The following is a 27,599-nucleotide window of genomic DNA, read 5'->3' on the forward strand; positions in this document are numbered from 1 at the left end:
TGATACCAAGATGAAGGATTAAGATAGCAACGAGAACATAATGGTTGATTACGTTCAATGTATTATCTTTTACATAAAGATAGTGCACCAATAATGCATTAATTTGTTGATTGAGGAAAGACCGCCAAAAACATATAATTCCTGGTAATCTTTACAAGAACTTTATTTACAATATGTTTTTAGTATTAATAGGAGATGTAACATCAGCTTCAGGTCATAATAGATAATATTACACTTTTAAAATGTATCAATTTTGAAAAATATATTAAATTGATTTAAAAAACAAATCAAAGGTTATAGAATAAAACTAAATATTAATTTTCAGAAAGCTACTTTTTAATTTGTGTCTATGTAATATACATAAAGTGATTGATGTCTTCGTCATTTTGATAACCTAAGAATAATCTGATTTCCTAAATTCGCCTAAATTAAACAATTTTATTTAGATGATATTTTGGTTATGAATATAAGACATAGCAGTCCCTTTCAGCTGTCACACATAATATCTAAAAATTATTATACAGCACTACTAAATTTATAAATTAACTTTAAAATATTCATGTCTATCTAATATCTTTAAAGTGATAGAAGTAAAGATTTATGAGGGTACTTTAATATATATTAATGAATACTACTATTTTAAATAATGAATTCACAATAATTATACTACATAAATAAAAAGATAATAAGATAACAATTTTAAATTGAAATTTTTCAATAAAAAAGTAGGCCGGTTTGTTTTGTTTGTGCACTGTGCAGTGCGAATTTCCACCCTAAAACCGCGTCACACAATGCGCAGGTGATGTCGTGTGGTCGTAAATTAGGAAATATGGTGTATTCACATTGCATAGTGCAACCATCCCTGGAAGAGGGGAAGACCTCTTGGTGTAAGGATGAACCATTATTCCATCTCTCTTCAAGTATAAATACCTTTATCTTATTATATAATCTTCTTTTGTTTAATAATTTTGTGATTTCAGTATCTTTTATCCTTATGGATTTCAACCATTGCACCTTACTACATGAAGAAAGTATCATTTTTTATGAAATTAATTACTCACAATGATCATATTTCTACGCCAAATTTGGTTTATCATTTTTGTAGGATCACTGCACACCCTTACTTGTCACTGCAAGTCCATTGATGTTATCACATGGTCCTCATTCAACTATAGTTGCACGTTGTAGCATTGCAAGCCCAGCCAATTACTTGTTGCTGCCAGGGTAGTGTCACACACTCACTGTGCGCCTACCATAACTGCTGATTATCAAATAAATGCACAAATGGCTAAAGAGACATATTTACTGAATAATTCAGATTCATGGCAGCATTTGACATCATAAAATTTCTATTCAAGTATTAAAAAACCATCTGATGAATAAAAATATTTACAAATTTAATTTAATGACATTTAACTTCATAATTAATCAAAAAAAATAAAAATTGTATAATCAACACTCATAAAAAGTTATATAAATTACATGCTTGACTTTCATATGTTAATAGTTAGTGGACTTCCCAATTACATGGAAATTCAGGTCTGTTTTATATCTAACCTGACATAACGGACCTAGTTTAATATGAACTCACAAACAGTAGGTGGTCAAATTATAATTGTGGTTGATCAATGTTTAATGTAAAATTCACCATGGATTTGACTCTAATACATGAATAATTTTTCTTACAAAGTGGTAAGGTCAATTTATTACTTTTGGTCTTTATGTAGCTTTTTATCTTGTAGTGCTAGAGGTAATGTTTCAACTACCAGATTTGTGCTAGACGTAGACGATCAAACCTGTTGGTTATTGATATAGCAAGGGGGCTTTATCTTGCAAGTGGTTCTCAAACATTCATGAATTCATTCAAGTGATTCCATCCATTGACAGGTTTTCAATTTGTCTAACCTCTAACTTTTTACCTTCTGAGTGTTCAAATTAAAGGTGGAAATTCTTCAATCTGGCTTTATACGCCATCGAAGTTTTCTAGGAAACCTTTAGGATCTTACTTGACCAGCAGATCACATTCCAAGCCATAATTGGCTAAACATTTTCTAGAGAGAGAGATGTTACAAGAATGCTGGGATGATCATAGAAACCAATTAAAAGTTATCTACTATCACAGCCAGCCAGAACAACTAGAAGCCTACTGCCATGGCAACCAGGAACTTACACATAAACCGTAAACTGACAAGTTCACCTATTCTGTGATAGTTGTAAACCTGGTGAGGCTAGTGAGATCATATGACTTGCTACTAAAGATGAGGGAAGAACATCATGAAAAGCTTAAGAGTTCCAGATGCGGCTTACACAGGATACCCATTAGAAGTCATCATGAGGAACTTCAAGCACCACCAGTAAGCTTTCACTAGAATCAGTCACTACCAGCAAACCGCAAATGGCAATTTTCTCTCAAACCTTAACCATTTATCAATAGCTTTTTCCCATTATTTTTTCTATCCTCTTGCGGAGCATTATTTTGATTTTAATTTCACTTACGGCATGTAGATTCAACCAACGTTCTTATCAAAATACGCATTGAAAGTAAAATTTTGGAGTTTATGTTGTTTGCACGCAGACATAATCTCGATATCAGCAGCTGATTTATGATACTTTTTTCAATTATATAACTCTTCTCAATTCTAAAGCAAAAAATAAATATTTCACAATCTAAAACTGTATGCTGGGATATATAAAGAGAATTCTCCCATTGAATGATATCCTCTGTTCAGTTGTCAACAAGGATCAAGAATGACATCATAAGTCGCATTTAAATAATTAGGATAAAGGTATGTCCGCCATGATTTCCATGCTTCGAGAGACAAATCAGATGGAAATCATAGCAGAAATACCTTTATATTATATAAACTAAATCTTATGAAACAATCCGTTGAAATTCATGTGCCTGATGATTGCAGCAACAAAGATGGTATATCCGCCGCATTCGCGATGGGCGAAAAAATGAAATGATTATATCTACACATTGTCCAGGATCTGATAATCATCATGGGCATCCCGGTTTTAACTTTGATATAGTTAACTAATAGAGGTCACAGTGGGATATTGATTTCTGAGGCAGCCCAGGAGGCCCAGTTAACGACAGAACCGAAGAAAAGCTCCCATAACCAGAGATCTATAGCAAGGAAAGAGGAGAAAATGAGGAGAGCAAGGGTCTGGTACCTGTTCAAGGGCCATCCCGAGATGTTGGCGAGGGTTCGAAGGAACGGGATAGAGCGGTCGTTGACCTTCTTGTTTTTTATGGCCCATGCTGTGACCCAGTGGACATTGCAAGGGACCATGTTGAACTCGTCTTTTAGTCGCCTTCCCAAATCCGGCATGTGCCCGCCACCATAGAGTACTGCAATCTTGTTATTCCCATTTGCAATTGCCTCTTTTAGAGCTTCTGTGGCCACTCTGTTTCTCTCTCCAATGATCACTGACCTCTCTTCAATGGTCGATGTTATAGCTTTGAACCTGGAGAGAACAAAACAGATTAAACATCAGACAACCAGGCTCAACAGCACAATTCAATTCAATTCAAGAACAAAGATAGAAACTTCTCTGCCGAAACTAAACCTATCCTTAGCGGCTGTTGTTAAGCATTGTAGTAGACGCTTAAATCTAGACATGGTATCAGAGCCCAGATTCAATATGTTCATAGATTATACTACTCATTTAGTCAGGCTCAAATGGTTGTCATTCGTGTCTCCTAACTCTGTTTTAGACGACAATGAAAAATAAACTTTCTATACTAAAGTGAATAGGATAAAATAATAATCCAGTATTAAAATGCGTACTGTTTTAGACTACGTATGAAAATTCATCCGAGCAAACAACTATTAATCCCACATTAAGAAAATATATTTTCTATTTTAATGTTTTTTCAATTGAAAATTATTACATCCAAATTTATTGACTATCACTTCTAGTAATATCTTTAGCTAGGAAACAACACACTGAGCCTTAGAGGAAGGTGAAATGTTGAAGACATCACCCTGCCAGGAAAATTTTCAGAGGAGAGGTAGAGCCGTTACTAACAGCAACACATTTTAGCACAGTGGTAGGCGCTTGCATCCTGACTTCTGCCAATCCCTAGATGCTCTTCAGGTTCTAACAGCCATCAATAAAGACTACTAATAATCTCCTAACAATGCACTGACCAAGGTAGCTAGGGGTTCGCTTCTGGTTCTTAGGAAACTTACTCAGAAGTGAGACGCCTGGCCAAGAAGATCTTCATGGCAGCTCCAAAATCCAGTCTAGAAAGCGCTTCCAGCTCTGGGTACTCAGTAGCTTTGGATTCTGCCGGTGTACAGACGCTGCCAATGAGGACAAGACCGAGCAAAGGCATGGGAAGGACCCGGGAAGCCCAGAGAAGTTTGGATCTCCATGGATCAAGATTTTCTGGAATGGAGGGCTGCACCAGGGCTTTAGTAGATCGGACAGTCATGTCTCTGGCGAATGTGAAGAAACTTTCGCCCCTCTCCAGCTGTAGGAATAAAAATGAAGGAATTATTCCTAATTTTGGGACATGTCACTGAAATAAAATTAACCACCATAAAAGAAAATAAAATATTTGGATTGGTGGGAATTCAGAGTTCATTTTAGCAGATAGTTTTTCATTTAGCTCAGTTTTTGGGTACCTAGAGTGACTTGGATATAATTAAAATTATCTACCATAAAATAAGCAAAATATTTGAAATGGAGGTCATTTAGACCTCATTTTTGCAGATAAGTTTTCGTTTCCCTTAGTATTTGGATACCTGGAGTGACTTGAATGTCTCATAGTCGAGGTCTGCATTCGACCAGGAGCCATCCTGATAGTCAAGGCAGTCTAACTGGAAGTCGAGCGAGAGGATCTGAGCCATCTGCCGCTGTATAAATCCAATGATATTCAAACCTTTAGAACGAGAGGTTTTTAACTTCTTCGGAGTTGCCTGGTTTTTCTTGTTCTCCAAGGTCTCCCTGCTTGCTACCATCTCGTAAAGAACACAATCATATGATTCAAGCTCCTTTTGCAACGTCTCAAAGTACCTAGAAATTACAGCCGCTAATTTATTGACGTAGGTTCGATGGCAATAATGAAAGTAACTTATGAAAATTGGATAAGATTTTGTGTTCTGGCCAAACGAAACCAAATTTGGTGGTTTCGGGACATCGCGTGAAGTAATAAAAAGAATCTGGAGATAAATTTGGAATACCTCAGAAGTTTGAAATAACAAAACTGGTCGACAACAATAATACTTTGCGGCAGTTTAATTATATGATTGAGAACTAAGCATTTTAATAGTGGACCCTAACTAATAACTAAAATAAACAATACGTTAACAACAAAGAGGATCACTTTACCGAATAAGACAACATAATCACTGCGACTTGGGATAGAAACGTAGACTGCAAGAGCAAGGAAAGGAAATAAAGACTGATCCCGGAACACTTACTCCTTATCCCCAATGTGGATCGTGGACACCAAATCCACCTGCACCAAGCCAATTTCGACAACGAATTATCCCTTGAGTCGCCAAAACCATAAAAGAGCAAAATCAAGAGGGAAAAAACTAGGCACCTGAAGGAAAGGCCGGAGAAGCGACCAGGGGAATCTCTTGCGGAAGCTAACAACGGCGGTCTGCAATTCGCCAACTCCATCATCGCCATCCCCTTGGCGTCTCCGAAACCGCATAAAATCCGATATGGAATTATCATCCAAGAACTGATCCGCGGCTCCTTCATCCACCGACGGGGCAGCAGCAGATAAAAAGTTGGGAAAAGCCGACGGCGATTGCAAGAGCCGGCGGCGGTGAATCGGGCCGCCGTGAAATCTCACGGAGACTCGGAGATGCCGCCACCGGGAGGAAACGCCGTCAACCTGCAACGAATCAGAGCTCGACGCGTGGCAGATCCCCGCGAAGCCCGAAGACAAGGCGGCAACAGGCCCCCAAGCCATCTCTTCCCCTCTTCTCTTCCCTTCCCGGGCAGAGACGAAGAAGAGAAGAAAGACGAGAGACTGCAAGAAATCTGCCTACGTGGACTGTTTTGAGGGCACACGCATCACATCTCAATCGCGATATTTTTCCCAACGATTTTATCATTTCTCAGGTTTTAAAACGAATATTTGGCGTTTCCAGGAAATGGGTGTTTTTTCTTTTTTTTTTTTAACTGACCGGGATGAGATGCTTGCCTTGGTGAATTTCTCTGACTACTTGGTCCAGCTCGGGGAACGTCGCGACCAGAAGAAGCTCCAGAAGCTCGAAGGCCAACTGCTTCAAGAAAACCGACGACTGCGTAGCAAAGTCAACGAAGACCATCAGCAAAAAATGTCTTCTTCGATTGAAAGGCGTTGACTTTGACCAGGTCAACTCGCCTGGAGAAAGGAATAGACGTCGTTGGCGCACTGTTCGTATTCCTTTCTGCCGATGAGCCTCACAAGTGCTGCCGGGGCTTTATCTGCAGCCAAAAAATACACACCGTTGACGTGTCACTTGCGACATTAGTGGCGAGATTTTTCTCCTTACCGATGATGAGATCGTGGACGAACTCGGCCCGGCGGGCAGCTTCCCTTTGCTGCTCGTCAGTCAATGAGTTCTGTCGTTGACCGCGGCCGCCCATTGGGGACGGAGCCGGAGTTGGCCGCCTCCGGCTCGGGTGTCTGGTCAGGAAAATTCCGTCCGGCCAGAGTATCTAGAAAAATAAATATATTATTTGAAAATTGAAAATAAAGGAGGCACTTATGGTAGTGTCAGCTGATGTACAAAGGCAGGAGTTGGTCAAAACCTGAGGTTCCGAAGGAGGTAATGTAACCTTACCCAGTCAGTCCACAAGGGAAAATTCTAACTATCTGGTATGATTTTTCTTGTGGCGAAGTCCTTCCCTACTTTTCAATATTTAAGATGTATATTTAAGGAAAAATCATCCACTAGTCTTTGTGTAATACTCGTTAATTCTAAGGTGACCTTACGCTTCAAAAAAAGGATAAACTGGATTTAAAACACGGCTTAGATGTTCTCATCATAGTAAGAATTTGGAATTCCTCTACCAACTCACCTAGAATAGGCGTTATGGCGTTATGGCAAAGAACAAGAAGAAAAGTAAAGGAGTGAGTTGTCCAATAGTCATAAAAGGCGACTCCACAAGATAAAAAGAAGCAGACCTGCTCGATGCGGTATACAATGGACGCCACAAAAGATCCTGTCCTCAGCAGCTGAATCTTGTGCATAAGCCAGTCGTCAAGTGCATCTCCCATGCCCAGCTGTAAAACCTGCTTGGCTATCCAAAAAACCTGCCTCCTGTAACATATAGAATTGGGGAACATTATCTATCAATCAGAGTTGCTAAGGGTGAGATGTGTGTTCCAGCAGATCACCTGATCCACCCTCCGTCATTAAGCTGGAAGACCACGTCAACCAAGTCCAGTATCGGGGTGCTCAGATTCGGAGGAATCCACTGGACAAAGATCGACTGATCGGTTGGGTAGAGAGAAAATTAATAAAAATAAAATTGAAGATAGTCACCTCTATTGGGAGAGTTGGATCTGTGACAGCCTCCGTAGAAGAGAGTAAATTTTCTGGTTGACCGTTTGTACTTTGACTTGACGTAGAGGGATCGCTCAATTGAGGTTGGGCATTTGGATTGGTTTTGTTCCTGTTTGAGACTTTTTCTGACACAGAATAATCATTTCTTTTTGTTTTTGACTGATCTCTGGTCAGATGAAGATTCATATTTGTGATCTGCTCCTTGATCTTTTCACCATCTCCTATATCGTACCGTTTATAGCCCAGATCAACTACAAAGATAAGGAACATGAAAATGCAGAAAATTTTTGGAATTAATTTACTGGAATATGGAATATAATCGAAGGAAGTATGATAACCTGAAAGGGTCTGAACGATTGAAAATGAATCTGAGAATATGTAGGTCTGCGATGAAGAACCGTCAGTTGCCTTTATAAGAAATGGATGAAACTCCATTGAAAGGTAAAAGATAAGGCACCTGGGAATCAACACTGAGAAAATCCCAAACCTCGATTGATCCAGACAATGTTGGTATTCCAAGAAGCATCTGAAAACAAAAATATCACGTTTGATGACTACTTTAATGAACCAACCAGTAAGGGACAAGGATAAAACATACACTAGCAGAAAATGTAGAAGCGCACTCAGCTCTTTATCGAGATTTTACTTTTATGCGGGAAAAATGATAATCCATTGGATTCTTACAAAATACAAATGATTATTGATTGGAGCATAAACACAGCTTCAAATACTCTAAATAATCAGGTTAATTAAAACGTTATCATTCACAGTTTTTGTCAGCCAGGGCATATAATTTATCTCTCTTTCCTTGTTGATGTACATGTTCTTTAGAAATTTATTTTTCTGATGAGCCCTTATCGGACTGTCTGTAACTTGAGAATGGGTTATCGGGTCTCACCAAATACATTACCCTTCTTTTAGGTCAAGGTGATACATTCATGTATTCCTCGTCTCTCCCACATTGATTTAGGGTTATGAGAGCTACAGGATGTTTAATAGTTTTTGAGTCAGAGGGAAATCCACTTCCCAATCCAGGTTTCCTTGGTGAAACCAGTAAAGACTAAGATTCTGATACGGTACTAGTGGGTTTTTTACATTAGAAAGTGATGGCAGCTGGAGAAAATCTGAAGTTAAGATCAATTAAGGTAGACGATCGAGAGAGGTAGCAGATGAAGCATGACCTAGAGAAGCATACATTTCATTCATTAGGACATGTGACCGATTTTATGATACATTTTGGGTTCAGATCCTCAGATCCTAATCACGACCACAGATATAACTGTCATATATTAATAGATGTTACAGGGAGATAACGATAAAATAAGGAATAAGCAGAGTAATAGAGTAACTTGGACACTGTCAACGACCTCCTCCAGTCGTTGGTGTGCCTGGCAATGGACATATTGTTAGCGAGACAAGAACGTATTAGGGTTTGTGGAAGAGAAGACAAAATCAAATCTTACCAGGTAGTCCACTCCATAGGTTACAATCTGGGCCCTGGGCTTATTTGGACCAGTAGCAAAATAAGAGAGGGAAACTTTGTAATAAAGGGCGCATTGCCACAAAGCCAGAATAAAGAAGAAATAGGTTGAAGGAGATTTTCTGCTGACACCCCCTAAAGCTGATGAATAGATGCTCCTGATTCCCAGCTTGTCCAGCAGCCGGTTGAAGAATGACCTCACCAATCCTTCAGTAAAGATATCAGCTGTATGATCAGCTGACTTGATGAATTTTCTCCCTGATCCAATTTTTGTTTAGCTTAATGTACTTTGTCCTGTTACGTAGAACTGGACTATGGGCAATATCAATTGTAGATTTTCCATCATAGTATATAACCTTTGACTTATTTGCTTCATTCCAAGCTGTGCGAGAGTACCTTGGATCCACAAAGTCTCACTGATACCATTGACCAACCCTCTATACTCAGTCTCGGCACTGGCCAATGAGATCTCTGACTGTTTGTTACTCCTCCTAGTAATTACATTCACTTGCTCCCAAGAATGTGGAATAGCCTGATGTAAACCTACCATTGGCTGAGCCAGTCCAATCAACATCGGTATATACTTCCACGTCTATTCCCTCTGGCAGTAATAACATATCTCGTGACCTACAGACCCCTTCGAATATGCCAAGACCTTATAGGTGACATTTAGATGGGGCTTTTAAAAGCTGTTCAGGAACATACCGAACAGCCCACTTGTCAATGCAATATCAGGTCTTGTATCGTACAAGTAAATAAGCTTCCCAAAGCCTCTGATATTGTCCTTTGTCAACAAAGGGCTCATCTTCACAAAGCCCTATCCTTAGATTGGGATCAATAGGCACAGGATAGGGTTTGCACCCCCTCTTCTTGCTCTCCCCTAGAAGATTGAGAATATATTTGTGTTGTGAATTGAATATACCCTGCTAAGGCAATCGGAGCCACAGTGAAGATCTCCAACGAGAAAAGGAGAAGGAAGAGGTATTTTGAATATTTTGAGTATAATGGCTTTTCCTTTTCAAAATAATTTGAATATTTTGAATATTCAAAATGTCTCCTCCTTTTCCTTTTCTTGTTGGAGAGCTTCACTGTCGTTCCAGTTGCCTTGGCTTCGTTCTTGGTACCTCCATCACTCTTAGCCATCTCGTCCTTTGCACACTGTATTTCAGAACATGATGAGCCATCAAATGAAAACATACATTTACTTGGTGGTCCAGTTCTCATATTGCAATGAGGTCCTGCTGTTCTTCATTACTCCGTCGATGAGTGTTGCTTCCTGATTGTGAATCTTGAGCATGCCATCTTCCGTTGAGTTCTTGCAAACATTACCCTTCAAGCTGTCCAAGATTTGGGATGTTGGACCAAATTTGGGTATGTAGAGAACATTACCCAAAGTCAATGCTTCTCCATCTTTGTGTTGAACCACAATGGATCCTTCTCCATGTTTCTCCATCGTTGATCTTCGCTTTTTCTGCTTTCCACTTAAGCTCGTGAAATAACTCCTTGCATCCAGTCCTGCGATTATGTTATCGTCCCACGGATTCAAATGTAGTTTTCAAGAAGAAATCTCTTACTTGATTCACCGCTTTATATCTCTGCCAGGACAATAATCCTCCAACACTTCCCAATCACCGATAATCCTCCTTATTAAGACTCCACTCGCAGAGATCCCACCGAATGCAGCTGAGCTCCCTTGTGTATCCTCTCAAAGCCAGAAAATGTCCCCTTCTTTATTCGCATTTCCCTTTGTTTATACTTCCCATCCACATGGGAAGTTATTCACAAATTCTTTAATTGTCACGTGCTATCGCACGTGACACTCCCCCTCCTATATTTCCCTTACGTCGCTTATTCCTTGCATATTGTTTCATGGGGACTGTAACAGATTACTGGCCCTAGTGTGTAGATACTACATATCAATGCCCTCCATTTTCTTACCAATAGCTTGAGATAGAGGGATATCATCCTCTGTAGCAGCCATTAGAATAATCTTGTGAAACCAGTTAAGACCAATAATCTGATATGATACAGATGATCTGTTGCATTAGAAAGAATAAGAAGAGGAACCAGCGCAGCATGTGTGGACGCATGTGACACTGTATAATCATAACGACTGTACTGGCTATTACTAGGGTGTGGCAGTAAGCACACAATAAAGGCAGGCCTGCAAAGGGACGGGGTTGGGGTAGGATATTCTCAAACAGGACATGGGGGATGAAGAGGCCCCAGCAGCGAAGGTTAAAGAGAGACTAAGGAGATTTTGGGGACGTCATCCCTAAGAGAAAGATCAAAAGACGCATTCCCTGTGGTTCTTGGTCACAAGGTGAATTCGGAATTAACTTCTGGGCACGTAATGGAACTTTTCTCCCTGAGTATTTTTTTGGACTGCTGTCTATGGATCATATTCCATTACTGAATCTCCCACATAAAAACTGAGAGAAGAAATGGATGGGGACAAGGGTTCATGATGAATCTCCTGCTTTCCTTATCATGCTAAAAAATACAAGAGAGAAAATACTTACTCAGACTATTTTTTTGCGGGACTTCATGCCTACCCCTCAGTACAAAAGACAATTATTTTTTATGGTTTGGCCTTGTCGGTTGCTTTGTTTCTCCTTTGCAAGTTGGTGAGGAAAGAGGGTTTCTGATAATACTTCTTTAAAATACCAAAACACATGTTAGAATTTACATATTTCTCCTGAGACTTGGGAATTTGCTAGAAAATGGTATAATGTGAAAAAAAAAATCACAATGCCAGGTGCCAGATTGATAGAAATCAAATGCCAGGTGCGATGGATGTGTCGCAGTCCGTAACAGGACCTGGAAGGATGTTTTGGCATTAGAATTGCATTTGTAAGGATATATGTTTAGGGTATACGGACCAAGGAACTTCTCCAAGCTCGCAGAATACCTCTCATTAAAAAATTAATAACATTTCATGGTGTCAGGATCCCTTCTGGAACCTGTAATCTCCCTCTCTCACTCCTGGCGGCTAGGGTTTGGAAGAAGAGGAAGACAAAAAGCCTATTCTCATTAACTTGCAGGATCTGTATAAATACAGATCCAGTAACAGTTACATTCGTAATGGGCCAGGCCCAGTAATGAGAGAAACAGGAAATAGTAAGAAATAGAAAGAGAGAAATAGGAAATTCGAAATAGAGAAATAGGGAAATAGGAAATAGGGCATCGGCTAACAAATGGGAAAAGCGGGCCTGCATTGGTTGACTCCGATATGACGAGATATCGTAACTCAATGATTAAAACAACTTCAAGAAGATAATCCTTCAATGCTCTGATACTTCCCAAGCAAAAGGTAGATCAGTGTCAGGCCAACCTCAGTTTATGGAGAGATCAGTGAGAGATGAGAAGAACAAAGAGAAATGTAGAAAGAGAACAGGTGAGAGAAGAACTTTGCGATCCTCCCTCCCTCTTTTGGTTGCAGACACTCCCACTCCCAGCCTTCAGTCTCAACGACTGTATCTAGTAACGAATTCTTGAAAAAAACCCCGAAACTCCCTCCCTCCTTGTTCCTTATTTATAGCCTCTTGGAGTTGAAGTCACATGTGACCCCACACGTGTGACTTGGTCTATCAGGCTTTTTTATAAAGGCGTCACCGAAACTTCTTGGAAAATGACGTATCAAAGAGTTAATATCATGCACAACTGCTAATTTAATCATTTCAGCCAAAGAAATGAAACTCAAACACATCAGACCACAAAAGTATTCGGTGTTTATGTTATCTAGTACTGTTAACCTTGGAAGAAACCTCAAAGGTGAAATTATAAACTATCATGAGTATCAAGCCTTTGATAATTTCTCAATGATACGAACCTTGGTCTAGGTTCATATCGGAAGGAGTTTGGAGGACAAGGTAAGGTAGAAGTTCCCGGGGTAGAGAGGAGAAACGGGAAGGATCGGAGAGGAGGCCGAGCAGAGGGGGTAGAGATCGGCCCGGGATGAGCCGCCTGGAGATGCGGTGAAGAAGAAATGATCACGAGAACGGGGATCGTAGATGGAGAGAGGGAGACCAGGCCTAGACGAGGAGAGGGGAGACAAGGCACTACTTCATTATTCTTCTTATTTCTTCCCTTCCCTCCTCAAGGAAGGGCATCCCTATTTAAAGGAAATGCATAACAGACAAATGACTAAAATGCCCCTGTGGGCTAACATGACAAAACTACCCCTAGATAGGTTGAGGATCCTCTCTAGGATCCTATCACTCAATAATCTCACTTTTGCAATCGTCTGTAAAGAGTTGGCAGCAGCATGCGATAAACAATTTTGGTGAGACTCTCGAACCTAATTTCACAATAAATCATGTTATGGGATAAAAGAAGTCAAGGCATGGAATTTTCAAGCACCTTGAGGTATTTGTCAAGCAGTTTGCACCTCTCATGAATAACAGGGATGTCTAAACCTGAAGAAAGGAAATGCTTCGGAGGAAGGTGCAGATTATACTCTGAAAACTCTTTTAGACGGCGATGTAACTCTTCAAAATGCCGAAACCTGGTGCAGACAGAAAAATGATCAAATTAATACAATGTGTAAACAAGAAAAGAACAATTCTTGATAGCAAATGAAAGAGATTACAGGGTTTTATAGGAAGCCCTAATGGGCTACTAGAGAGGGCCCTTAATGGGCTAACAAGAGAGAGAAAATAAAGACATGTAATACTCAGATCAACACTCGCCCTCAAGCTGGAGCGTGGATGTTATCCACACCCAGCTTGGAACAGAGCTCCTCAAACCTAGGGGCATGAAGCCCTTTGGTGAAGATATCTGCAAGCTGTTCAGCGGACGGAACATAAGGCGTGCAAAAATCTCCCGATTCAAGCTTCTCTTTGATGAAATGGCGATCGATCTCGATGTGCTTTGTACGGTCATGCTGAACGGGGTCATGAGCAATGCTAATCGCCGATTTGTTGTCGCAGAACAGCTGGACAGGAGAGGGAACTGGACACCGTAGCTCACGAAGAAGCTGGGTAATCCAAAGTGCTTCACACAGACCATGCGCAAGGGCACGGAACTCCGCTTCAGCACTCGATCGAGAGACCACTTTCTGCTTCTTGCTCCTCCAAGTAATCAGATTGCCGCCCAAGAAGGTGCAATACCCAGATGTGGACCGACGATCAACCACAGAGCCGACATAATCTGCGTCGGTGTAGACTTCAAGACGCAGGCTGGTATGGCGACGAAACAATAATCCACGGCCAATGGTGCCCTTCAGGAAACGGAGGAGACGATGAGCAGCATGAAAATGGCTCATGCGAGGAGTCTGCATGAACTGACTCAGAACACCCACTGAATATGCAATGTCCGGGCGAGTGTGGGTGAGATAAAGTAGTTTTCCCACAAGTCTTCTATATGGGCCAGGCTCAGCAAGCTCCTCATCCGCATCGGCACCAAGTCGATGGTTCGCATCAATCGGTGTCGAAGCAGGCTTGGCGTCCTCCTTTCCAAGCTCACAGAGAAGGTCCACCGTATACTTTCTCTGACAAATAAAGATCCCGCTGGAAGAATAGGCCACCTCTATGCCAAGAAAGTACCTCAACGGGCCAAGATGGCGAATAGCAAATTCCGACGAGAGATACATAGCCAGCTCAGTAATGGTCGTCGTATCATCACCGTAATAATGATGTCATCCACACAAGAAGAATAGCGACTCCCCTGGCGTGGAATGGCGGTAGAAAAGGTGTGATCACCATTACACTGACGGTATCCACGACGCTGCATGGCCGTCGTGAAACGACCAAACCAGGCACGAGGAGATTGCTTCAAGCCATATAATGCTTTCTTCAGCGACGGACAACAGACTGCGGAGACGATGGCACTAAGGAAGTGTAGCCAGGAGGTAATGCCATGTAGATCTCCTCAGTCAACTCTCCATGCAGAAAAGCATTCTTCACATCATATTGTTGCAAAATCCAGCCCCGATCCGCAGCAAGGGCCAATAAGATCCGCACACTATTCAGCTTGGCGACGGGAGCAAAGGTCTCCTGATAATCAATGCCATGTTTCTGAGTGAACCCTTGTGCCACAACCCGGACTTTGTGGCGCTCAATAGAACCGTCAGAATTATGCTTCACAGCATACACCCAACGGCTACCCACGAGATGCTTCCCGGCCGGCAGAGGAACCAGATCCCATGTTTCATTGTGAGCAAGAGCCTGAAGTTCTTCCGCCATGGCCTGACGCCAATGCGGAAATGAAAGGGCAATGTCCACCGTCTTGGGAAGGGAAGTGGCATCAAGGGAGGTGAGAAGGACATGATAAGAGGGTGAGAGGCGATGAGAGGAGATAGATTCCGCCAACGGATAGAGGGGAGAGGAACGGGAAGAGGGCAGCACGGCTAATGAGGAGGTGGCAGGAGGAGTGGAGGTTGAGGTAGACGGGGCAGCAGGAGACGAAGAAGGAAGCCGAGGCTTGCGACGAGCAAGGGTAATACCATAGCGTTTTTCAGGCGGGCAGCAACTGATAGGGAGCGGAGGAATCGAAGAAGGTGCAGCAGAAGGGTCGAGCGCAGGAGCAGATACTGGAGGAGGCTCTGTTGAACTCCATGCTAGGGCTTGGAGGAAGGAGAGGAAATGAATTCCTTAACTAGAATGTACATGAGGAGGGGTATATATACCCTAGGAGAGAGAGAGGAGAGAATATGAGTTAGTGATAAGTGAGGGAGCCTAGTGGGTTTATAGAACATGACCCACTAGGAGAGGCCTCTCACTAACAGCCCCCCGCAAGCGAGGTATGGATGTCATCCATGCCAAGCTTGGAGGTAGCACGAACAAGGAGAGGATTTGATAATCCCTTCGTGAGAACATCGGCCGCCTGGTCGGATGGCGGCCGCGAAAGACAAGTCGAACAAGCCCTCGTCCATCCGCTCCTTGAAGAAGTAGCGGTTGATCTCCATGTGCTTGATGCGACCCGTCTGGCGGATTTTGAGCCAAGGCAATAGCCGATTTGTTGTCACAATAAAGTGGATCGGACGGGTGTACTCGGCCGAAGTTCGCGGAGCACCCGTGAATCCACCGAGCCTCGAGGCCCCATCCGCAAGTGCCGGTATTCGCCTCTGCACTCGAGCGGAGACACGATCCTGCTTGCTGCTTTTCCAGCTCACAAGGCCCCGAAGACAAAGATGCAAAGACCGGTGGTAGACTGGTAGTCCTGTCGAGCCTGCATAGTCAGCGTCTGTATATACCTTCTGATCGGCTCTGAGCTCGGGAAGAGTAAACCCTTCCGGGACAGCCCTTCAGGTGCGAGCACCGGTGAGCTGCTGACGATGAATCTCATGCGGAGCATGCATGAACTGGCGAGAAGGCTAACTGCATAGCTGATGTCGGGGGCGTGTGGGTCGGATAGAAGTTTCCCCACCAACTGCTGATATTGATGGGTGCTGACCGGTGGAGAGTCACCCCGGCGCCCAACTTGCGTTGGGGTCGATGGGGTCTTCACGCGAGCACACGATCGATCATACCCGTCAAAGTCAGCAGGTCCACCGTATATTTCTGCTGGCTGATGAAGATACCACGAGCGAGTAGGCCACCTCGAGCCCCAAGAAGTACCGGAGCTGACCAAGGGCCTTGATCTCGAACTTCGCGGGCAAGGGAGCGGCTGAGGCGTGAAGCCGGCGATGTCCGACCCGGTGATCAGGATGTCGTCCACATAAGCGACCAGGATAGCGACCCGGCGGGCCGTGACGGAAGAAGAGTGGCTTCCCCATTGCTCTAGGTGTACCGCCGGCGCGCATGACGGAGCTGAAGCGGCGAACCACATCGCGGTGACTGCTTCAGTCCATACAAGGACTTCCGATCGTGACGGTCCCCGGAGGCCGAGAGGGTAGCCGGAGGATGATGCATGTAGACCTCCTCGGTAAGATCGCCATGAAGGAAGGCGTTCTTAACGTCGAACTGGCGAATCAACCACCCATGATGGCGGCCAGCGCCGAGGAGGCGGGCGGTGTCCATCTTGCGACCGGGAAAGCGTCTCGAAGTAGTCGGCCGTAAGACTGAGTGAAGCCACGAGCCACGAGCGCGATTTGCGGCGTTCCAAAGCCATCGGCGTTGTGCTGAAGTGTGAACCCACTTGCAAGAGGCGGCCGTCTTCCGGGTGGAGAGGAACCACATCCCACGTGTGGTTTTGAGCAAGCGCGCATCTCCTCATCCATCGCGCTTTCCAATGAGGACAAGCGATAGCATCGGTTAAGCGGCGTGGAACGAAGACAGAGTCGTCGCGGGTCAAAACAGGCGGTAGGGAGTACTCAACCTGGCGAAGGAGCGATAGTGAGAGAGGGTAAAGAAGTGCGGGTGCACTGGCGGACCCCTTTACGCATAGCGATAGGCAAGTCAGGAGTCATCGTCAGCAGGAGAAGAAGACGACTCGGAAATGGCTGGCGGAAGAGAGGAAGGCGAGGACTCAGCAGACGGGGAGGAGGCGGAGGCGAGGATTCGGGGAGGAAGATAATGGAGTAGGCGCAATGGGTGAGGAAGGAAGGCCGACCGGTGGAGGAGAAGAAGAGGTGGAACGACTGTGGGAGGAGGCAGCGGTGGGAGGAAAGGAGCAGCGGGCTCCAGAACCAGATCCGGCTCCAAGGGGGCCGGAGGAGATGTGGGAGAAGAAGGGTTGAAATTCAGAGAAGGTGACATTGGCGGAGGCGAAAAACCGGCGAGAAGAGGATGAAAGCATTTATACCCTTTCTGAAGGCGAAGAGTAGCCAACAAAGACGCATTTGGCGCCGGGCATCCAGCCGGCGGGGAGGCGTCGTGTCATGAACATATGCCGTGCAGCCAAAGACGCGGGAAGAAGGTGAGTGCGGAGCTGCGCGGCGGGAAAGGCAGCCGACAACCGGTCAAGCGGAGGCTGAACTGGAGGGTCGGGGTGGGCAGCGGTTGATGAGATGAGTACTCGTCGAGCGGCTTCCCCAATAAGTCCACACGGGGCGTGGTAGTCCAGCAGGAGAGTGCGGGCAGTCGGCGTGACATACCCAATACGCCGCTCGGCAAGGCCATTCTGCTCGGCGTCGCCACGCAAGGCGCCTCGTGGAGAATCCCATGGGCGGTGAAATACGAGGTCAACTCCTGGTTGGCGTAGTCCAGCGCATTGTCGGACCGGAACCGCTGAATAGTCCGGCCAAACTGAGTCGAAGCATGGTGCAGAAGGCTTGAACAGTCGAGGAGGCGGCGCTCTTGGGCGGCAACAAGTAGGTCCACGTGTAACGGGTGGCCTCATCAACAAAGATCAAGAACCACCGGTGTCCCTTCAGGCTGGCCTGTCGCGACGGACCCCATACATCGCTATGAATGCGATATAAGGAACATCACCGTGAGAAGTCGACGGAGGAAGGAGGCCCGGCGATGCTTCGCCAGTTTGCATGCATCACAAACAACAGAAGAGGTCCAAGCCAGTACACAATGTCGGAAAAAGTCTTTTCAAAACATGGAAAGCGGATGCCCGAGCCGCTGGTGAGTGAGTAGAAGCGCTGCCGCGCTGGTCTCGACCGTCAACAAGCACCGCTGCACCGGTCCCCGACCGCCCCTCTCGTCCAACAGCGATAGGCCATCCGAGCGCCTAATTCGCAAAGTCTTCCCCACCTTGTCAGTCAAAAGATCCCATCAGACTGAATGTGGAGCGAGCAATGGACCGCATCGGCCAGTGCTGCGGTGACATAAGTAAGGTCTGAAGGGCGGAACATGAAGGGCGTTGTGAATGATACCAAGGCCATCCACATGGATCGACCCGATACCAGTCACGCGAAGTCGTCCCCACCCGCCATGTGGACAGCTCGACCACCAAGGTGCGCTCGTGGGACAGAAACCGGTGGTTGAGCGGGGTCATATGCTCTGTGGCCCGATATCAAGCACCCGGTGGTATCCGAAGCGAAGGAGCTTGGAGGGCGAGTGTCCACAATACCACTGATCTGACTTGGGAAGGAAGAGCGCACCGAAATCACTGAAGTGAGCCACGGTAGGCTGCGAAGAAGACCCGGTCTGCAGGGCAGCCAGCTGGGAGCTGAGGCGGGCAAGTTCGGCGATCAGCTGGTCATTAGTCATGGCTGGATGGCTGGAGCTAGAGAGGCGGCAGGGCGGTGCCTGGGCAAGATGGGCTCTGGCTTTGCGGGACCGGCGAGGCAGCGAGGCGGGAGCTGATGGCGGCGAGGCGACCTCCGGATCCGGGTACTGTCCAAAAATTTCTTGATGCACGGGCCTCAAGATGATTCGGCTTGCCGCGGTGAGCAAACCACGGTGCCGAGAGCGAAGAAGGCTTGGGCAGCAAGGAGGTTGCTCCGTAGGGCGGGACAGGAGGCAGCACTCGCCGGGGACTCGGCGAGCAGGTCCAGCAGCGGGCGTTGGCGGCGAGCTGCTTTCAACCTCCGTCAACTCCTTAACCAGACCGCCGAAGTCCGGAAGAAGTGCAGGAGTGAAGAGCCGGCGCGACATCCGCATATTCGGATTCAGCTTGTTGAGAAATGACATGGCGGAGCTTGAGAGCATGGCGGTCGGCGCAATCGGATCCCCACCAGCATGTAATAGTCCACCTCGCGCCCACGGGGCTTGGTGGGCAAGGCTATAGTCCATAATGGACATGGTGCCATGTCGGAGTACACTCGCCGCTCGGCCAAAGTAAAGATCTTCCAGTCATCAGCATCATGCCCGCGATGGCGGCAGCGTGCTCCCAGATCTCCAGCGGAGTCGTCGGTGGAGGAACTTGTCATAGACCTCCGAGAGAGTGTGAGTCAAGAGCCGAGTGGGCAATGCTGCTCGGCACTCCGAGCCAGGAAATGCGGGTCCGTGGCGGGAGGCTGGCGGTGAGATGTTTCTGGAGCGACGGCGCGCGAGTGTACTCGGCGAACTTCAGCCACGACATCAAGTTCGAGCACTGAGGCGGCGTTATCCGGGCGGAGGAGAGGAGCACCGATTTTCGGCGACGGAGTTCCGGGCAAAGTCAGCGCGGTGAAATCTGCTTGGGTTGGCGTCGGGCGGTGGATGCGACGGATCACTGCCCATGCTGAGGTAGTCGACATGACGGCAAACAGCAGCAGCGGCAGCGAGCGAAGAACCGAACACGGTCGAACACGGGAAACGGTTGCTTGCGGGCGGCTTGCGAGCGCTCCGTGCGGCGCTGCTCGCGGGCGCTGCTCGCGGCTGCGGCGGCTGCGAGCGGCGGCGGCGGCTTGCGGCGGCGGCTTGCGGCGGCGCTCCGTCGCGGCGCTGCTCGCGGCGCTGCTCGCGGCGGCTGCTGCGGCGGCTGCGCTGCTCGTGCGCTGCTCGCGGCGGCTGCTTGCCGGCGGCTTGCGGCGGGCGCTCGTCGGCGCTGCTCGCGGCGGCTGCTGGCGGCGGCTTGCGGCGCGGCGCTCGCGGGCGGCTGCTGCGGCGCTGCTGGCGGCGCTGCTCGCGGGTGGCTGCTGCGGGCGGCTGCTCGCGGCGGCTACTGCGGCGGCTGCTCGCGGCGGCTGCTGCGTCGCGGCGCTGCTCGCGTGCGAGCAAGGAGAAGATTGAGAGGTGATGGTGAAGAAGAAGAAGAAGAAGAAGAAGAAGAAGAAGAAGAAGCCCTTTGGCTTAGGGCTAGAGATGGGGATCAAGAGCTTGGCTCTGATACCATGTTGAACTCCATGCTAGGGCTTGGAGGAAGGAGAGGAAATGAATTCCTTAACTAGAATGTACATGAGGAGGGGTATATATACCCTAGGAGAGAGAGAGGAGAGAATATGAGTTAGTGATAAGTGAGGGAGCCTAGTGGGTTTATAGAACATGACCCACTAGGAGAGGCCTCTCACTAACAGGCTCCACAGGAGGGACTGAGACGGCGGCCGGAGGCGGGTCGGGAGGCACAATTGCTGGAGGAGCAACAGGCGGAGACACGTCGGGCGGGGCCGGTGAAGAGGGACGAGGGACGAGGATGAGGAATTCGAGTGGATCGGAGGGAGATGGGGACGATGAGGGTTCAGGAGAGGAGGAGGAATAGTAGGGAAGCAATTCATCAAACGTGGCATCTTTGGTGACGACGAACCGACGAGAGGGTGGATGATAGCATAAATAGCCTTTTTGGGTGGAAGAATAGCCAACAAACACACACTTGATAGCACGGGGATCCAGTTTATCACGACCAAGTTGGTGGTTGGGCGCATAGCATACACATCCAGATACACGAGGAGTGAGATGAGTTCGGGGGGAGAGAGTTGGAAAGTAATGCTGAAGACGGTCAATGGGAGGGGAGTGGTCAAGCACTCGAGATGGAAGGCGATTAAGAAGAGGGATGGCGGTGGAGACGGCTTCCCCCCAAAAATACTTGGGCACATGCATATGGAAGAGAAGGCTCCGAGTCATTTCAAAGATGTGACGGAATTTTCTTTCGGCAATGCCATTTTGCTGTGGTGTATAGGGACAAGAAGTCTCATGGATAATGCCTTTGTCTTGGAAGAAGGTGCTTAACGTGGTGTTAACGTAGTCTTTAGCATTGTCGGAGCGGGCGGCGAATGGATCTCGAGAATTGAGTTTGGATAAGGGAGTAAAATTGAGGAATGGCACGAGATATCTACGATTTGTTCTACCAGAAATCTGCCCACGTGAATCGAGTAGCGTCGTCAATAAAGACGCATAACCACCGAGAACCGGAAGTACTATGAATAGGAAGGCCCCACACATCGGTGTGAATAAGGAGAATGGGGTCGAAGAATGAGAAGGCGAGATAGGATGCGTGATGCGATGATGTTTGGCAATTCGACAAGCAGTACAAACAAAGCGGTCCACAGAATGGCCTTGAAAGAGTTTAGGAAAGAGACGATAAAGAGTAGCAAAGAAGGATGGCCGAGGCGTCGATGAAGAAGCCACAAAGCGCCGTGGTAAGCCGAAGGGAAACTGCAGCAGCAAAAGCAAGAGAACTCGAACAAGGGACGAACAAGATAGAGCCCCTCATGCTCCTCAGCAATGGAAATCGTCCTCCCCAACACCTTATCACGATAAAAACATGAATTAGGAGAGAAGGTAAGGTCTTGTTTCAAGTCGCGAACAAGGCTAGATAGGGAAAGAAGATGATGAGTAAGGCGAGGAACATGAAGAACTTTAGATAGATGCATAGAAGAGGAAAGGGCCACACGACCAATACCCGCCACGGTGAGAAGATCGCCGGAGGCTGTTTTAACTTTGGAGGAGCCAGAAACTGGTGCATAAGTTTGAAAGGCTCGAGGATTTGGGGTCATGTGGGCGGTGGCACCGGAATCAAGAAGCCAAGTGGAAGAGGAAAAAGAATGGCCAGGAGGGGATGTAGGTGTGGGAAGACTGGTGGACATACCTGCGTGGGCCAAGGAGCATGAGCCCACGACTGGAGGATCAAGCAAGCGGCGTAGACGCTCCATCTCTTCCGGAGTGAAGCTAGCGGGCGAGGCACTAGTCGGGAGAAGACCGTACAGCATAGGCACTTGACCCGGGGGGGCACGGACGAGGCGGCTGCAGCAAGGTTGCTCGGTTGTGCGCGTTTCCGTTGAAGCTTGTAGCACATCTCCTTAGAGTGACCTCGCTTCTTGCAGTAATTGCAAAACAGCGAAGGATCACCCTTTGGAGAATCCTCCGTCCGAGCCGTCGGACCACGTGGCAAAGAGCCGGGTGGTGGAGTCGACGATGGGCGTGCAGACGAAGAGGAATGAGTAACAAGTGCCGAAGCCGAGTTCTGGGCCTGCTGAAAGCGGGATTCTTCAACTCGCACACTGTGGAGCGCATCCTTGAAGGTAGGACCAGTCTCCCGATGAATAAGCTGAGCCCGTACAACTTCATATTCCGGGTTCAGTCCCATAAGAAACTGGAAAACCCGAAGTTGAAGAGTATATTGGCGGTCCACCGAATGGGGGTCGGGCGGCATGTAGTAGTCAATTTCATTCTACAACAAAATGAGCTCCGTACTGTACTCCATGATAGACCGGTCCCCTTGACGCAGGTTAGCGGCCCGATGTACCAATTCGTACAGAGTCGCAATGTTGTGCTTCTTGGAGTGGCTCTCAAGTGCCGCTTCCCAGACCGCCCGAGCCGACTCTAGAGACATGAATTCACCTTTAACACTAGGTGAAATACTGTCCAAGAGCCAACGATGAACTACCCCCTCAAAGTCCAGCCAGTTATAATACTTGGGATCGGTCCGGGAAGGTCCGTCTTCTAGAAGATGGCGCATGAGGCGCCCTTTTAAAGTTATCTGGGCGTCTGGCGCCATTGCAGGAGATTGAATCCAGTAAACATACCATCTGGAGGCATCCGAGGCAAAGAGGATGGTCCAGAGGAGGGCGACCAATTCCGGGCTCGAGAGGCACCGCAGATGCATGTGGCGTAGATACCGGCGTCGAGTCTGGCGTGACAGTAGAGTGCAGGCTTCAACCAGGTTCGTCATGATGAAAGCAGAGTAGACCACGGTCAGGCGCCGGAGCAGCGGCCGAGACTGCAGCGCCGAGGCGTCGGGCGCCGGGGCAGCCGGGAGCTGGGGCAGTGGGAGCGGGATGGCGGGTGCCGGGGCGTCGGGCGCCGGGGCGTCGGGCGCGGGGCGGCGGCGCTGGGACGGCGGGACGGGCGGGTGCCGGGCAGCGGTCGCCGGGATGGCGGGCGCCAGGGCGTCGATCGCCGGGCGCGCGAGCGGGCGAGCGAGGCGGCGCGGGCTGGGGCAGCGGGCGCCGGCGGAAACGCTGGGGCGGTGGATGTCAGAGCACGGCAGCGCTGGGAGGCCCGGGCGACGGCGAGACCGGAGCGCGAGATCAGGCGGTCGTGAGAACCGCCGAAGATCGGAGCGCAAGGTCGAGCCAAGGAAACCCAGATTAGGGTTAGGGTTAGGGCTCTGATACCATGTAAACAAGAAAAGAACTATTCTTGATAGCAAATGAAAGAGATTACAGGGTTTTATAGGAAGCCCTAATGGGCTGACTAGAGAGGGCCCTTAATGGGCTAATAAGAGAGAGAAAATAAAGACATGTAATACTCAGATCAACACAATGCATCGTCCAAAGAAATTGCAAATGTTTCCTCAATAGACTGCCAAGATTTGAAGTATCATGATCAGAAGTTGGCTATCAGAATACCTCCTTTTGATGGACCAGCTATTATTCCCTGCATCTGTAACTGCTATGGAATAAACTGCAAATGTTTCCCAACCACTTTTCACAATATTTGCACCCAATACCTGAAAAAAGAAACCACTTTCTAATCACATATCGATACTTCCAAAGACATGTTCCATGTTGGTCCTGAATTCCAGCCTACCTCAGATTTAAGTTTCAGAAAGGAATCATCCATCAGAGAGATTTCACCAGAGTTTGAGGATCGTCTCCTATTTTCAGCATAAAATGATGTAGCAGCGGACCCTGTACTCAGGCTGTCTTTCATTAAGGTTTTTAAGTCACCCCTACCATCCGACAATGAGGAAGCTCTTTCAACATCAATCCTGGTCGAAATCTTCTGACCAACGGTCCTCAATCTTTTCCTTCCCGAATGAGACCTTGCTATCTTGAGATGATGACTGCGACTCTTACCATTTCTCTTTGACGAACTCAATTCAAAGCTCTCAAGAGGATGCCTGATGCGTGAAACATCGGAGTTCCTCTTGGTTTTGCTATCCCATACCATGGTGACAGGAGAGTCAAGTCCTGTGACATGATTTCCATCGTCATCATCAGTTTGATATGAGTCTTCACTGTCTAATTCAGAGTCTGCCTGATTAACCTTTGGCTCAAAGATTTCCCGAGACAAGGAATTAGAAATCCTCTCTGTGTTCCCGTTGCCCTCATGGGGTTCTTGTGAATGATTTAATTTACAATTATTTTTCCCCATGGTCTTGGTTTTATTGTTACTTACGCCTTCATTTCCACTGTAATCCCGTCCCCGAGTCCACATGTTATCAAAATGCTCTGGTGCAAGAGCTCGGCTCCTTCTTGCAGAAATTATATCTAACATAGGCCCCCATTCAGTTTGAGCAGCATTTCCCTCATCAACTTTTGAAGAATCTGTAGAAAATGGAAACATTATTAACTATGAATCAGAATAAATCTTGGTGATCGTAAGAAAAAGGACAACCATCAACTGAATCGGAATCCAAAATTCAGTACCTTTGGGTAAATATATATCTGTTTCTTTGTTGGAGTACTGATGATGCCTAGAGTCATTAAGTGCAGAAGAATTATTGGGTTTCATTTGCAGAAGTTCAACACCACGCTTTGAACTTTGTGGTAGTCCAGATGAGTTTTCAACCAGTGTCTTTGATAGCCCGGGTGATGATATATCTTCCCCTGGACTGGTATCATGAGTTATTTTTGAAAAAGAATTGACTGCTGATTCAATTTTCTCATTGATAAACCTGTAAATTAAGAAATTCAAGATAAAAAAAGGAAAATATATGGCAATAGATAAATTGGCATAACACTACCTTGGATTAGCCATGTTCAGGAGTGGCCGGACTACAGCACAGGCAAGAAGCTCTCGAACTGTATAGCGGAAATAAGCACAGTTCAAATCTTCAGCCTTGAATGTCAAACAAAGCAACCCAGAAATCAAATGCTGCAGAACCTGATTAAAGTAAAAGCATATGTTAGTCATATCAAAGCAAACGAACCAAAAAAAAATTTAAAGCAATAACGATATTATTATCTAGCGGTTATGCAGAATAAAGCCAGTTGGATCATATTACAAAAACTCATTGGCTCCTCTTTCCGTCATCAGGTTAAATTGAAAAATATTTAACCTTGAACGTACTTTGGTCCAAGGGATAGAGAGGGAAGCTGGACGAATTACTGAAGTTTTGATGGTGAAGATAAAATTTGACCTTGTATTCATCTTCAGCAGAGACTAAAGCTGGGTGCAATTTTTTATCTGAAGCTAAGGCAAGTATGATTTGTGCATCTCGATGTTCAGAAGAGACTTTTCCCGACTTGCTTATTCCAATTTTTGCCTGAGTTGATCGATAGAGCTCCAGACTATTGCAAATGAGATTTATAACATCCCTAGAAGAGGAGATTTAATAATACAAAGAAATGTGAGAAAATTTCCAGGGAGAATATAATTAAGTTAATCAAAACTAAAGAGACATGACAAATTCATACCTGGTTAGCAGATTTATGAGGTTTACATCTCTTGCACGAGATGAAACTTCTCCCCAAACATTGTTCATGATAAGTACTAATTCCTCGGGGCCATCATTGTCGGGTGTTATCTTGCTGTACCAAAGATCTGTCACCCATTCAGAAATTAGATGGCGGGTGAGTTGATTGATGGCTGCTTCAACGACAGGAGAATCCACTTTTCTCCTCCAGCTCAATTTGTCCACTGAAACAGTGGGTAGATTGACAGTAGTCCTCTCTAGAGAAACAGGTGGTGATTTATTACTAAAGGAAGACCTTTTTCGAACTTCAAGGTCAAGTGATATGTAACGTAAGAGGATGATCAAACAAGCAGCAGCCGGCAGATTCACCCAGACTGAGGAGCTTGTCACTGAAATATTTTATGAAAAAAATCATTAAAAGAGATTGAGGGATTCATTAGATTGAATCCATAAAAGACACACGTAGCGTAAAAATAAATCTTCTCAAGATACACGAGGAAGTTCTCTTCCAAAAAACTAAGAACAAAATCCGCCGTTGAAACAGAGTTTTGCACATTATCATTGGGGAATCAGAAAAAAGATAATCTTAATAGGATCAAATTGCTATTCCAATCATTCTTTTCACAATTCTAGGTTAATTAAGGCATCGAAGATTCTCAGAACATAATAAAATATGGACATCGTACATTGCATAAGTTTGTGCCTCTAGAAATGGAATTAAGAAAACATACACAATTAGGAAATAGCTAAAGATTCCCAGGATCATAACTAGTTGGATGGGGATAGAAAACTACCCGAAGGAGTGTTACGCGACATCTTTGAGCCATGAGTTTTTGAACCATCGATAGATAACGAAGAACAACAACCAAAATGATACGAGGGCAACAGGAAAGAAAGACCTTCCGTAATGTTTGCAGCCAATCGATGAAACAGAAAAAAAAAATCAGATAAAAAAAATTCACAAAAAAGCTAGATCACTTTTTTATGCTCCGGAGCATAAATGTTGGCAAATTTGACAAAGAATCAGAAATTTCGTTTAGCAGAATCTACTTTCATCTCAATTGGACAGTCGATTAATCGAGCAATTTAAGATCAGGCATAACTCGAGTTTCGTGAAGCATACATTACAAAAACATGAGATAGATAGAGAGTGCGTGTCCGAGCCTGAGCATCAAATAGCTTACAAGACATCAAGTAGGAAATCCCAAAGACGCAGAGGAGCACCAAAACAACGCGCTTCTTGGCCTCATCTGCGACTTCCCGCACAGTCTTGCGATCAGTCCACATCGAATCCGCCTTCCAAAATCAAAGAGTGATCCACAGAGGAAATGGATACTCACCTAAAAAAAACACAGAATCAGCCAAAATAAGATCAAGAGATGAACAAAAACGAAGAGCGACGAATCCAGACCAGTGATCATTCGTGAAATTCCAGCGGTTTTTCAAACCGCGAAGCAACTATCGCAGGCCACTGGTAACTGCCACAGGCCCCCTCTCTAAACTTCCCCCCCTTCTCTCCTCCTTCTGCCCCCCCCCCCCCC

General features: G+C 46.1%; 2 protein-coding genes across 3 annotated transcripts; both read right to left on the reverse strand.

Moving 5' to 3' along the window:
* Positions 1-2,909: 2,909 nt before the first annotated feature.
* Positions 2,910-6,093, reverse strand: LOC144703486 (thermosome subunit gamma). Its single transcript, XM_078575654.1, has 5 exons — positions 5,561-6,093; positions 5,436-5,473; positions 4,758-5,028; positions 4,200-4,483; positions 2,910-3,471 (listed from the first exon to the last, which is right to left on the reverse strand). The coding sequence occupies exons 1-5, from the start codon at positions 5,936-5,938 to the stop codon at positions 3,048-3,050; spliced, it is 1,395 nt and encodes a 464-aa protein (XP_078431780.1). The 5' UTR covers positions 5,939-6,093; the 3' UTR covers positions 2,910-3,047.
* Positions 6,062-27,599, reverse strand: LOC144703485 (phox (PX) domain-containing protein). Of its 2 annotated transcripts, none has more exons than XM_078575653.1 (17): positions 27,470-27,599; positions 27,243-27,398; positions 26,060-26,447; positions 25,783-25,960; positions 25,387-25,526; positions 25,070-25,317; positions 24,228-24,967; positions 24,047-24,147; positions 13,366-13,510; positions 7,981-8,049; positions 7,862-7,907; positions 7,503-7,744; positions 7,355-7,434; positions 7,142-7,277; positions 6,507-6,672; positions 6,356-6,438; positions 6,062-6,272 (listed from the first exon to the last, which is right to left on the reverse strand). In XM_078575653.1, exons 2-17 carry the CDS (start codon positions 27,343-27,345, stop codon positions 6,147-6,149), a joined length of 2,991 nt encoding a protein of 996 aa, XP_078431779.1. In that variant the 5' UTR covers positions 27,346-27,398; positions 27,470-27,599; the 3' UTR covers positions 6,062-6,146. The 2 variants fall into 2 exon arrangements, with proteins under 2 accessions (XP_078431779.1, XP_078431778.1); XM_078575652.1 differs by having other exon boundaries at positions 7,503-7,774.

This window comes from Wolffia australiana, chromosome 5 (assembly GCF_029677425.1).
Source record: "Wolffia australiana isolate 7733 chromosome 5, ASM2967742v1".
Taxonomy (NCBI): Eukaryota; Viridiplantae; Streptophyta; class Magnoliopsida; order Alismatales; family Araceae; genus Wolffia; species Wolffia australiana.

Excerpts from the sequence above, each read along its gene's own strand:
- LOC144703485 (XM_078575652.1), bottom strand. The coding sequence starts at position 27,345 with ATGTGGACTGATCGCAAGACTGTGCGGGAAGTCGCAGATGAGGCCAAG. Across the intron at positions 8,050-13,365 it reads TGCTTGACAAATACCTCAAG|ATGCTTCTTGGAATACCAAC; the intron begins GTGCTTGAAAAT and ends TTTTGTTTTCAG. Across the intron at positions 7,278-7,354 it reads AATGACGGAGGGTGGATCAG|GAGGCAGGTTTTTTGGATAG; the intron begins GTGATCTGCTGG and ends TATATGTTACAG.
- LOC144703486 (XM_078575654.1), bottom strand. The coding sequence starts at position 5,938 with ATGGCTTGGGGGCCTGTTGCCGCCTTGTCTTCGGGCTTCGCGGGGATC. Across the intron at positions 5,474-5,560 it reads TTCTCCGGCCTTTCCTTCAG|GTGGATTTGGTGTCCACGAT; the intron begins GTGCCTAGTTTT and ends GGCTTGGTGCAG. Across the intron at positions 4,484-4,757 it reads AGACATTCAAGTCACTCCAG|CTGGAGAGGGGCGAAAGTTT; the intron begins GTATCCAAATAC and ends TTATTCCTACAG.